At 42.5% G+C, this 12,149-nt stretch overlaps 1 protein-coding gene across 1 annotated transcript in view; it reads right to left on the bottom strand.

Moving 5' to 3' along the window:
• SOS1 (SOS Ras/Rac guanine nucleotide exchange factor 1) overlaps positions 1 to 12,149 on the bottom strand; it is a 137,688-nt gene that overhangs the window by 46,638 nt on the left and 78,901 nt on the right. Inside the window, exons 3-7 of the mRNA XM_083176061.1 lie at positions 11,202 to 11,333; positions 8,974 to 9,138; positions 4,411 to 4,620; positions 2,826 to 2,969; positions 84 to 194 (exon numbers count right to left, since the gene is read on the bottom strand). Of these exons, the coding sequence (XP_083032187.1) occupies positions 84 to 194; positions 2,826 to 2,969; positions 4,411 to 4,620; positions 8,974 to 9,138; positions 11,202 to 11,333 (762 nt within the window). The remainder of the gene's footprint in view (positions 1 to 83; positions 195 to 2,825; positions 2,970 to 4,410; positions 4,621 to 8,973; positions 9,139 to 11,201; positions 11,334 to 12,149) is intronic.

The raw sequence follows: 12,149 nt of genomic DNA, 5'->3' as shown, positions 1-12,149 counted from the left end.
CAAGTTCCCCTGTGCACATCCAAAAATGAACACTTGTATGGGTCCTAATTAGAACCTTTATTTTATCTTGCCAAAACCTGTACCTGTAAATAAAGAGCAGCACCGGGCTTTGAGAGCTGACTAAGGAAATGATCATGAAAACCTGGTCGTAGAATATCCTGAGCGTAGGATTCATAAGGGTCAAAGGCTAATTCCTGCAAAAAAGAAGAACACAATGAGAGTTAACAAAGCTAGAACAAATCAAAATATAGAAAAAAAATCCCAGAGGAGTGCTGTTTTCCATATAGAAAATAAGTATACTGTAATCTAGTGTTCACACTAGGCTGTTTTAGCAGGGTGGCGTGCCCTGCCTGATTTTTGAAAAGCCAAAATGCGCCCTGCTAGAACAGCCTGCTGCCTGTCCCCGTCGATGCGCACGGGGAAGCCCAGCGCCCCTGTAGATGCCTAGCGCTTCCCTGGCAGTTATTTCGGTGGGGCCTCTCCCAATGATGATGTTAGCAGACCCGCCCCAACCCCTTTGGTGACGTTGCGATCTGGGCCCGCCCCCTTTGGGGACGTCGGATGGCCGGACCTGTCAACTTTGGTGACATTGCAGCCCGGGCCTGCCCCCTTTAGTGACATTGGCGGCCCTGGTCCGCCCCTTTCATTCTGCCACCTCCCTGCCCAGTTCCTAGAAGGAACACTAAGTAATCATTCCAGTCCTTGCATCATATAATAACCCTATAATATTCTATTAATCCCTGCTTGATAACATAAGTCCCTACATCATATTGTAACCTTAAAGAATTCCTGAAATCCCTGTATTATGTTAGTTTTAATCGTACAATCACTACCCCTAAATTTCAACAATTATATTCAAGGAACTTAAACATAATGTTATTAATATTAAATTAGTAGAATTTTAATACAGCCAGATACCAGTAATGACAATCGCCACTAAATCTAAGTGGTGAAAAAAGTACTAAACTCTGTATTGCACTCATTATTATTGTGAATTAGTATGGTGTGTATTTATACTGTATGCATGTGGAATTGTATCTATGGGCATTGCAAATAAAACCATTTAAATTATAAACTTTCAAACCAGGTACATGTGCATTTTTAACAAACAAAGATGCGACCTCGCTTTAATGCTTTGAAAATTAGTGGATATATCCTGTGAAGATTTTAGGTTATGCAAAGTGGTAGAATTATTTTAATAGATAAGATTCAACGAGGAAAATTTGGTACTTGTTTCCTAGCACTGCCACAACGATCATGATCGCGGTCATCGGGGGTCAAATCGGGGCCATCGCGGGCATCGCATGCACTAAAAAATCGGGTGCGATGGGCCAGACGCGATGCCCGCGATTTTCCCATAGAGAACAATGTTAAATGCCTCAATTTACCCGCGATGACCGCGATTTCCCATAGGAAACAATGTTAAATGGGTCAATTTACCCAAATCATCATAGGGAAGAATGGTAAATGGGCCAGAAACCCCAAAAAAAACCCCTGAACATTGACATGTCCCCCCAAAAGTAGTTCACGCCACCCCGCGATCAACGTGAACCCGAAGCGTGGCGAGCGCAGCGAGCCCGCGAGGGGCGGCGGTACGCGTCCTCCGACCTTTTCATACCCCCACTATCCACGTCGGCGTGGAGTTGAGAATAGAATAGTGTGGCGAGCGCAGCGAGCCACCGAGCCCGAAGCGTGGCGGATACCTTCACAGTTATACGCGTCCCCTCGCGGGCTTCCCAGGTGTCCATGGCGACGCGGACACCTGTGAAGCCCGCGAAGGGACGCGTTTACCTGTGAAGGTATCCGCGTGCGCTCGCCACACTATTCTATTCTCAACTCCACGCCGACGTGGATAGTGGGGGTATGAAAAGGTCGGAGGACGCGTACCGCCGCCCCTCGCGGGCTCGCTGCGCTCGCCACGCTTCGGGTTCACGTTGATCGCGGGGTGGCGTGAACTACTTTTGGGGGGACATGTCAATGTTCAGGTGGGTTTTTTGGGGTTTCTGGCCCATTTACCATTCTTCCCTATGATGATTTGGGTAAATTGACCCATTTAACATTGTTTCCTATGGGAAGCATTTTTGGCCGCATACGACCCGACCGACGCGATTTTCACTGTTTTCAATGCATTTCAATGGAAAAATCGGGGGCATCGCGTCGGTCGCGTCGCAGGCCACTAAAAATTACCCCCGATGGCCGCGCTAGGAAACAAGTACCGAAAATTTTATATAGTTAACAAGATCACTGTGGACAAAGAGAGCGTGTGCATGGTAGTGTGCATTGCGTACCCAGAATCCTATAGCGTGTGCCCTAAATTGGTACAATTATAGGAATATCTGCTCTTTGTTTGGTGTGGCCACATATGCCCACTCTGTCTGCCAGTTCAATCCCTCTGAAAAGGAAATCAATTGAACGAAGCATGATTCCAGGGGATTTCCCTTTCAAACACATTAATTACAGATGTATCCAAGTATATTACATTAAACAGCCCTTCTAGTTGCACGACTCGTAGCACCGGAGAACATTTTTTCCATTAGTACACATCATATTTACAAAATGGAGCAAACTGACGCACAAGCCGCTTCTGCTAATTAAAATTATATACAGCATGCCAATATTCAGTGAGTGGCTACATCTGTATCTGCATAAGAAATGGATTTGCATTTTAGTGGGAAAAGTCGCATACAAAGGGGCCTGGCACGAGAAAGTCACATGATGCTCACACATTCTGTATAACGTGATGTTTATCGCATTAAGGGATAGATGTATGTGGACACATCAGTAAGGGCAGGATTTATATTAATGACTTATAAGTAAAATCTCACCTCTGCTAAGTCCTCAAAGCAACTTCCTACTAACGGGTGAGGACTGCCTTCATCTGTCATTTCTACGGTGTCTTCGATAAGGCCAAGTAGCTTCACACTAAGTTCATGGATATCAACGATTCGACTAAATATATTTTCTACATCCTAAATAAAAAACATGTATTGACGTTACCGTGTGCAGCAGTAAGCAGATGCAGGAGACTTCAGCTGCATACTGTTTCCACTATAACACCAAATTCAGATGATACATTACTGTAGGTTTGGCCTAAAACAAAAAATGACCACAACTACACAATTGCATATAGGCCATTTTCAGAAGTATTCCCACCTCTAGCATTTGTAACATTCTATTCTCACATCATTTATCCAAAACAGATTTGTGAATTCTTACTACTCATCAACACAAAACGCTCTAATGTCAAATTGAAAAAGCAGAATATAATAAAAAGCTTCCTTCATGATCACATATATAGAAAACAGGACTAAACATTCTTTCATCATCGGTAATTTCTCAAATAAACATATCGTGGTAAAAAGGTCCCACATTTGCATAACCTCCTAAACACAGAAGCTTCCTCACAAAGATTAATGAAAATGCAATGCAAAGCTGGGAAATGGTTCAGTGGAAGCATACTTTTAAAAAATGAAAAAGAGAAATATCAAGTTCTCTATAAATGAGGGTGAATGAGAAAAAGTGTGTATTTGTGAATAACAGACTATGGCCCTTATTCTGGTTCACTCGCAAAGGCAAATTTCTTCTCAAATGGACAAAACCATGTGCACTGCAGGTGAGGCAGATGTAACTTGTGCAGAGAGAATTAGATTTGGGTGTGTTATTTTGTTTCTGTGCAGGGAAAATACTGACCGCTTTATTTTTACACTGCAATATAGAACTCAGTTTAAAGTAAAACCCCACCCAAATCTAGTTCTCTCTGCACAAGTTACATCTGCCTCACCTGCAGTGCACATGGTTTTGTCCATTTGAGAAGGAATTTGCCTTTGCGAGTGAACCAGAGTAATTTTTTTTCGCAACATGCGCAAGCATTTAGAGTGTGGAAGCAGTAGAATTGCTTGAGCATTCGCAAAACATTGGGCCGTCAGTAAAAAACATAAAAAATGAATGAAACTTAACATGTAAGTTGAGTTACATTAACTGAAAAAAATAATAATAAGATACAATCAGGTGCTATAACGATAAACATTGTTCCTATAAAAATCTGTAAAACATAATCAAACTGGTTGAAATGTATAAATCAATTTGTTTTTTTGTTAGCAACAACAACAATACAACAAACTGATCTATAAAAATTCCAGGAGCATGTAAGACTTCCCAAACGGTAATTCAGTACTCTTCAATTATATATTTTCGGTGCAGGATGCAAACATTTTGGCCAAGTAACAGATATTGCTACACGTGTGTGCAGCTTTAACTAGAACATTGCCTTTATTGAAACATACTCTACTAGTTACCAGCTCCTCAAAATGACAAAAAAATATAACCGTAATGTCAGAGTTGGAGCTGTGTACTCCCGAACGGAACACCTGAAAACTCACATGACGACAACAATCAAAGATGAAAACTCACATGAGCTGAAAAGAGTTTTGTGTTGGATGCAAAAGGTTCTCTGAATACTTTGATAATGAGGTTCAGTTCCCTTATATATTGTCTAACTTCTGCCATAAAGGACTTAACTAGGTCGTAATACGTTTGTTCCCCTAAAGTGGATGGCTCTTCTTCAGCCAAAGACAATACGCTCATGTCTTCTTCATCTTGATGAAACATATCCATCAACACCTGTAGAAAAGAATGGTTACATAGCTTGAGTACATGAGACAAAATTTAAAAAAATATTTATATGCACGTTGAACGAATATATGCAAAGGTAACTAGAACACAAAACTACAGTGCAGCCAGAAAGTATTCACAGTGCTGTACTTTTTCCACATTTTTGTTGTTACAGCTTTATTCTAAAAAGGATTAAATTAATTTTTCAGTCAAAATTCTACACGCAATGCCCCATAATGACAACGTGAAAAAAGGTTTTGAGAGACTTTTGGAAATTTATTAACATTTAAAAAAAAATTAAGAAATCACATGTACATACTGCAAGTATTCATGGCCTTTGACATGAAGCTCAAAATTGAGCTCAGGTACATCCTGTATCCACTGATCATCCTTGAGATGTTCCTACAGCTTAATTGGAGTACACCTGTGGCACATTCAGTTGATTGGACTGGATTTGAAAAAGGCACACACCTGTCTATATCAAGGTTCCACACTTGACCGTGCATGTCAGAGCACAAACCAAGCATGAAGTTGCAGGAATTGTCTGTAGACCTCCGAGACTGGATTGTCTCAAGGTACAGATCTGGTGAAGGGTACAGAAAAGTATCTGCCACTTTGAAAATCCCAATGAGCACAGCAGAGGTGACCAGGAACCTGGTGGTCACTCTGTCAAAGCTACAGCATTCCTCTGTGGAGAGAGTAGAACCTTCCAGACGAACAACCATCTCAGCAGCAACCCACCAATCAGGCCTATATTGTAGAGATGGAACGGAAGACAGAAGCCTCTTCTTAGTAAAAAGCACATGGCAGCCCGCCTGGAGTTTGCCAAAATGCACCTGAAGGACAGTCAGACCATGAGAAACAAAATTCTTTGATCTGAGACAAAGATTGAACTCTTTGGCGTGAATGCCAGGCATTATGTTTGGAGGAAACCAGGCACCGCTGATCACCAGGCCAATACCATTCCTACAGTGAAGCATGCTGGTGGTGGCAGCATCATGGTGTGGGGATGTTTGCCAGCGGCAGGAACAGGGAAACTAGTCAGGATAGAGGAAAATAAATTTATGCAGCAATGTACAGTGACATCCTGGATGAAAACCTGCTCCAGAGAGCTCTTGACCTCAGACTGGGGCGCTGTTCATCTTTTAGTAGGACAACGACCCTAAGCATACAGCCAAGATATCAAAAGGAGTGGCTTCAGGACAACTCTGTGTATGTCCTTAAGTGGCCCAGCCAGAGCCCAAACTTGAATCTGATTGAACATCCCTGAAGAGATCTGAGAATGGCTGCACACCGACCCTTTCCATCCAACCTTATGGAGCTTGAGATATGCTGCAGAAGAGGAATGGGCCATACTGCCCAAACATAGGTGTGCCAAGCTTGTGGCATCATATTCAAAATGACTTGAGGCTGTAATTGCTGCATCAACAAAGTACTGAGCAAAAGCTGTGAATACTTATGTACATGTGATTTCTTTGTTGGGTGCGATTTTGCATAGGATTCAATGTTAAGAAGGTCCTGTTCATTTCCCCACTATCCAAGTGGGCATAGAGTTGATTTTATATAGCGTGGCGAGCACAGCGAGCCACCGAGCCCGAAGCGTGGCGAGCCCCGCGAGGGGACGCATATTTCTTAAAAAGTATTCTGTGTCCCCTCGCGGGACGCATATTTCTTAAAAAGTATTCTGTGTCCGCTCGCCACGCTTCGGGCTCCGTGGCTCGCTACGCTCGCCACAGGTTTATATCCAACTCCATGCCCACTTGGATAGTGGGGAAAGGAAAAGGAAAAGGACTCCTTTTTCCCATTGAATTCTATGTTAAAATGACCATTTTAACATTGAATCCTATGGAAAAATCTTGACCATCGCATACGATTTGGTCGCATGCGATGCGATCCGATTTCTAAATCGGACGCCCAGATACTACATAAGTACCCTTTGTTGTTTAATTTTTCATAAATTTGTAAAAAATCTGGCAAAAAAACTTTTTTTCACCTTGTCATTATGGGGTATTGTGTATATAATTTTGAGGGGGGAAATATGAATTTATTCCATTTTGGAATAAGGCTGTAAAATATCAAAATATGTAAAAAGTGAAGCGCTGTGAATACTTTCTGGGTGCACTGTAAATAAATAACATCAAATCGGTAGTTAAACTTACAGCTGACCAAGCACTTCATGGTCCTGTAAAAGAGCCAAAGCAATATGCAGCATCATGTGGACAAATGCAAATATGTCTTCATCTCCACAGTTCCACCAAACAGCCCCTCTCAGCACAGCAGATCACATGTCCCTCTGCTAGTGACAATGCGATTAGGTCACACCAGGAGACACTGCAGATTAATTTGATTTGAAACAACTGTACTGTATATCAGTGTGTGATCCGAGTCTGAATCAATCAGTGGCAGCCACTTTAATCCATGCCAACTTCTGCTGCTTTACCTATATAGACTCAGTCACCAAATACAAGTGTGACATCAAATTTAAAAACATGGTCTCGGTGCAATGTTGTCACATCGCAATACACCAAAGATGCATTTTAAGGTAATAAGACAGGAAAGAGAACCCAGGCACCAGCACAGTCACATGGAATCTGGCGGCTCGCCTGCGTTAAGCATTTCACATTACATTGTATATTAAGGCTAGTTGTGTGAGGACACATCTATAATATTTCACTTCTCCCTTACACTGGGAGCATGATCAGAACATAATTGACAGAACGTTTTAATAGTCCAGCACACAGCTGCCAGATCATCCTAACTGCCTATAGTTTAGAGCAGAGAATGGAAAGGGGGGACATGATAGAAACTTACAAATATACCGTATCAAGGGTTTTCAGCAAGGTAAAGGAGGGAGACATTCTTCACAGAAAAAGGAGCAACAGAACACAAGGACATGCAATGAAATTAGAGGGAGGACGATTCAGGGGAGATTTGAAGAAAAATTACTTCACAGAAAGGGTAGTGGATAAGTGGAATAGCCTCCCATCAAAGGTGGTACAGGCAAATACAGTACAGCAATTTAAACATGCTTGGGATAGGCATATTGATATCCTTACAAAGATATAAGGATCAAATATGGTTTGAGGTAACATGTTTAAAAAGGGGCAGACTAAATAGGCCAAGGGGTTCTTATCTGCCGTCTAATTCTATGTTTCGAACATCAATGCCAGTAGTATGGATTGACCATATTGAGGAATACATCAGTTCCCAGCAATGATTAGACAAGATCGTTATGTAAATTATATAAGTTTATTAAATAATAATATTACAAAAGGGTATGGATCGTTTTATCGACCATACTTAGGTCGACAGTCATTAGGTCGACAGGGGGGGTTGACAGGGTTCTAGGTCGACAGGGGGGGTTGACAGGGTTCTAGGTCGACAGGTGTCTAGGTCGACATGGGACAAGGTTGACATGGGTTTAGGTCGACAAATGTGTTAGGTCGACATGTTTTAGGTCGACAGGTCGTTATGTTGACATGGGTTTTTTCAGTTTTTTGACCCGAATGTTGACACAGTCGACATAGACACAGTTGGAAGTGAACCGCAGACCCTTGCTATGCTTCAGGCACACTATTTTATTCTCACACCACGCCCTAGTGGTTGGTAGGACATGATCTACCGCATGTCGGCACATGTCGGCTCAAAAAAACTGTGAAAAAACCCATGTCGACCTAACGACCTGTCAACCTAACCCATGTCGACCCAACGGTGTGGACCTAATGACTGTCGACCTAAGTGCAGTCGACAATACGACCGTATCCCTTACAAAACTATAGTAAACTGCTTTCTGAAACCCACACACATTTTGGAGGTCATTCTGCCGTGTCTGCTCCCCTGCGCATTTTCACAGGGGAGCAATGTTTTGTTTGTGCACATGCACACCAACATTTATGCGCATGTGGAGGCTCTTTGGTCGAACAGACACAGTAAATTGATTATTCGCCAGCCCGTTTGCATGGAGTAGTGCGGGCGGTGGGCTCGGGTCACCGCCCAGCATTTCATGGGTGTTCCCATGGTAATTCGGACATGACGCGGGGTGCTGGGGCAGACAGCTGATGTCACATGACGTCAGCTGCCCGCCCTTCCTTCGGCAAAATGGCTGCAAATATAAAATCAGTCTCCACTGACTTATATTTGCGTGGCCTGTAGAAAACATCCATTCGCATGCCTGCGGGTGAAGTCGGCGAGCGGTGGGTGGGTGTGCGTTCATGCAGCGTTTAGTTGACTCGCAAAGCAGCAAAATTTGCAGCTTTGCAAGTCGACTAGAATGACCTTCTTTATATGTACAAGTAATACATAAGTAGTAGGTAACATGGACTTGATATTTGGTGAATTAAAAATAAAAAAAAGCCTGCTTACCTTGTCCACGCACATTGCAACCTTTATGTCCTGCTTTGTAATTTCGTAATGCCTTATATTCCGTACATAATTCCCAACAAGTTTTAAAATATCAGCAGAAATGTATTCTAATACTGCTACTATGTAAACAGATACTTGATGATCAATTTTATAACCTAAGACCTCCTGTGAACAGAAGAAGAAAGGGATTTCAGAAGAGGATATCCACACGGAATACAAAAGGACTGAAGTACAGGTATAACGTCCTCATGATAACTCAAATGAACGACAGTTTAAATATAAAATACATTTAACTGAGGCTAAGCAACTAAAGCCCCATGTTTGATCATACTTGTTGCTGTGAGTTTATGAACACTCCTGCCTTCTCTCCTTCCCCCGAGCCAAACTGGCATGTTAAAGGTTATACCTCAATACATAATGAGGCTATGTTCCAGTATCCGGATGATATGTCGATCAGGGTATAGGTTGACATATATTAGGTCCACAGGTTGAAAAGGGTCAACTCGTCTTTTTCAACTTGTTTTATTTACTATACATGTGAACATCTATTGGTAATAGTAACACCTTGGCCAGTATTCAATGCTTTTGATTCACTGTTTTTTTTTCGGCGAATCGGGCTGTTTTCACTCCTTGCGGTGAATCTTTTTCACTGAAAATCTGATTCACCCTATTCACTGTTCGCCAAATGCGAACAGTGAATGCCGGCCAGTTTTTCGTTTCATGCTCGCTGCAATTCGCTGGTGTATTTCAATGGGGTTTTGGTACTTGTTTCCTAGCACGGCGCCCACGATATTAAGTTGTATGGCATCTTATAGCATCGCATGTGGGCGTATGGCATGCCATGCGATGCGATTTTAAACTGTATAAGCCCTATACGATTTTTAATTGTATAAGCACCCTAATGGGTGCTTACAATGTTAAATGCACCCCCACGCCACACCCAGTATCGACGTCAACCTGAAGCGTGGCGAGCGCAGCGAGCGGTACGTGTCCTCTGACTTTTTTCATCCCCCCACTATCCACGTTGGCGTGGAGTTGATTTTATATAGTATGGCGAGCGCAGCAAGCCACCGAGCCCGAAGCATGGCGAGCGCAGCGAGCCACGCGCATAACTTCACATGTATTCCGCGGCCCCTAGCGGGCTTGCCAAAGTATATAAAATCAACTCCACGCCGATGTGGATAGAGGGGGTATAAAAAGTTCGGAGGATGCTTTTAACATTGTAAGCACCTATTACGGTACTTATACAATTATTTATCTTATAGGGGGCAGATTTAACATTGAAAACACCCATTAGGGTGCTTATACAATTTTAAATCGTATACTATTGTATATGCCATACAATTCGATGGTATACAACTTAAAATTGTATAACATCGGCTGACATCGCATCGCATTGAATACCATCGTATGCCTTATGGTATGCAATGCGATGGTCGCCGTGCTAGGAAACAAGTACCGGGGTTTTCACTGGGATTCGCCGAGAGTGTATTCATTGCTAGGATGGCAAATTGCTTTCTCCCTGATTTTTGCCATGATTCACTGTTTTGCATTCAACATCTTTTTAAGGTGAACTGGAAAGTGATCTTTTAAAATAAAGGTGTTTTTTTATTTTTTAGTGTAAAAAAAATCAGAATTTTTTTTTCTGTGAAGGGGCATGCTATTTTTATTCATGTGCTTGAAGCACATTAATATATATTTAAGTTTATTTTTTTAACATTTTTTTTTTTTTTTTTACACATTCGCCAGCAGGGGGCCGGGAGCCGAGAGCCGCTCATTAGATATTCATATATTCACTGCTCCCGCTCATTACATATGCCGAGCGGAAGCAGTGCAGTGGCTCCCTACCCCAGTCCCCTGCCAGCTCTCCCGGGGGGGGGGGGGGCAGCTGCTGCTGCCTGTGTCCCCGGGAGCCCTGCTTCTGCCCCACAGTGTCCGGCGTAGGCAGGTAGGCTTCCATCTCCATGCCTGCCGCTGTCCCCCAGCTCTTAAAATTCGCCGTCCCTGCGGCATTGAATACAGCAGCAAGGAGGGCTGGCAGCGAATGCTCCAGCCCTCCAGAACACGGCGACTGTGCATGCAAATCCTAAACAGAATTCGCTGCACATGCCAAAGATCCACATTGAATACTGCCCCTTGTGTGGACATTTCCAGTAAATATATTACAAAAAAAAATACCCTGACATAGTACAAACACTACAGAACATACTGTTAAGTTACTACATTACCTTTAACAAAGGATGAATTTTATCTACAGGGAGAGATAAAGGATTCCGACGCTTTTTCTTCTCAATAGCAGACTGAGCATCAGCAATTGCCCACTTATCTATGGGGTGAGGGAAACTTTTCTGAACACGCTCCTGCAAAAAGAGAGACAAAAACATTCATACGTAAACTGCTTTCTAGACAATTTGCAGCTAGCCGAGGAAACAAATACTACTGATGGCAGACTGGGGTTATGGCACGGTTCTCACTCAGTAACAGCATTTATTTAATGGCACCGCTAGGCTTAATGTTTTGTATTTAGATATTTTGGAGAAAAATTTTAATAACCACTGGGTTATGGTATAAAGCATCAACAGTTTTTAGGCTGACCCCAAATGGTCGACTAGTAAAGGTCGACATAGACAAAATGGTGATACATGCAAAAGGTCAAGGGGAGATTGGTTTTGGGTTCAATTTGTACATTTTAGCACATGGACCCCAAATTAGTGCACCTCTTCTTTAGCAATGCTTTGTGCACTTTCCCAGTCGGAGTTCAAGTGAATAATAATGTGTGAAAAAGTACTGGAGAAAAATAGTAAATATTGACCTACTGGCTGTAGACCGTATGCATGGTGACCTATGGACTGGATATTAGAAAATGAATAGAGAACATAAATGAAAAACCAAGTTTTAAAATTGGAGATTTCATATAACTGTGAGGGTGAAATACAAAAGGGGCAGACTCCATTGTTGCTGGCAGCCTTTGGTAGATGTTTATGCTAATGGGAGTCTTTCGGATCTATTCAATCATTGCACAGATCAGACGCCCATAAACATATTACATTGCCGACAGCTCCATCTAATGTTGCCGAATGGAAGTCTAAATGTCCAGGGTTGGGCGCCTGGGGTGGCCAAACTAGAGCCTTTAAAAAAAACAAAAATGTTTGCACCTCAAGGGGCTGCGAGGAAAT

This window comes from Crinia signifera, chromosome 3, assembly GCF_055691185.1.
Source record: "Crinia signifera chromosome 3, ASM5569118v1, whole genome shotgun sequence".
In the NCBI taxonomy this organism is placed as follows: domain Eukaryota; kingdom Metazoa; phylum Chordata; class Amphibia; order Anura; family Myobatrachidae; genus Crinia; species Crinia signifera.
This window is presented reverse-complemented; position numbering and strand designations above follow the sequence as displayed.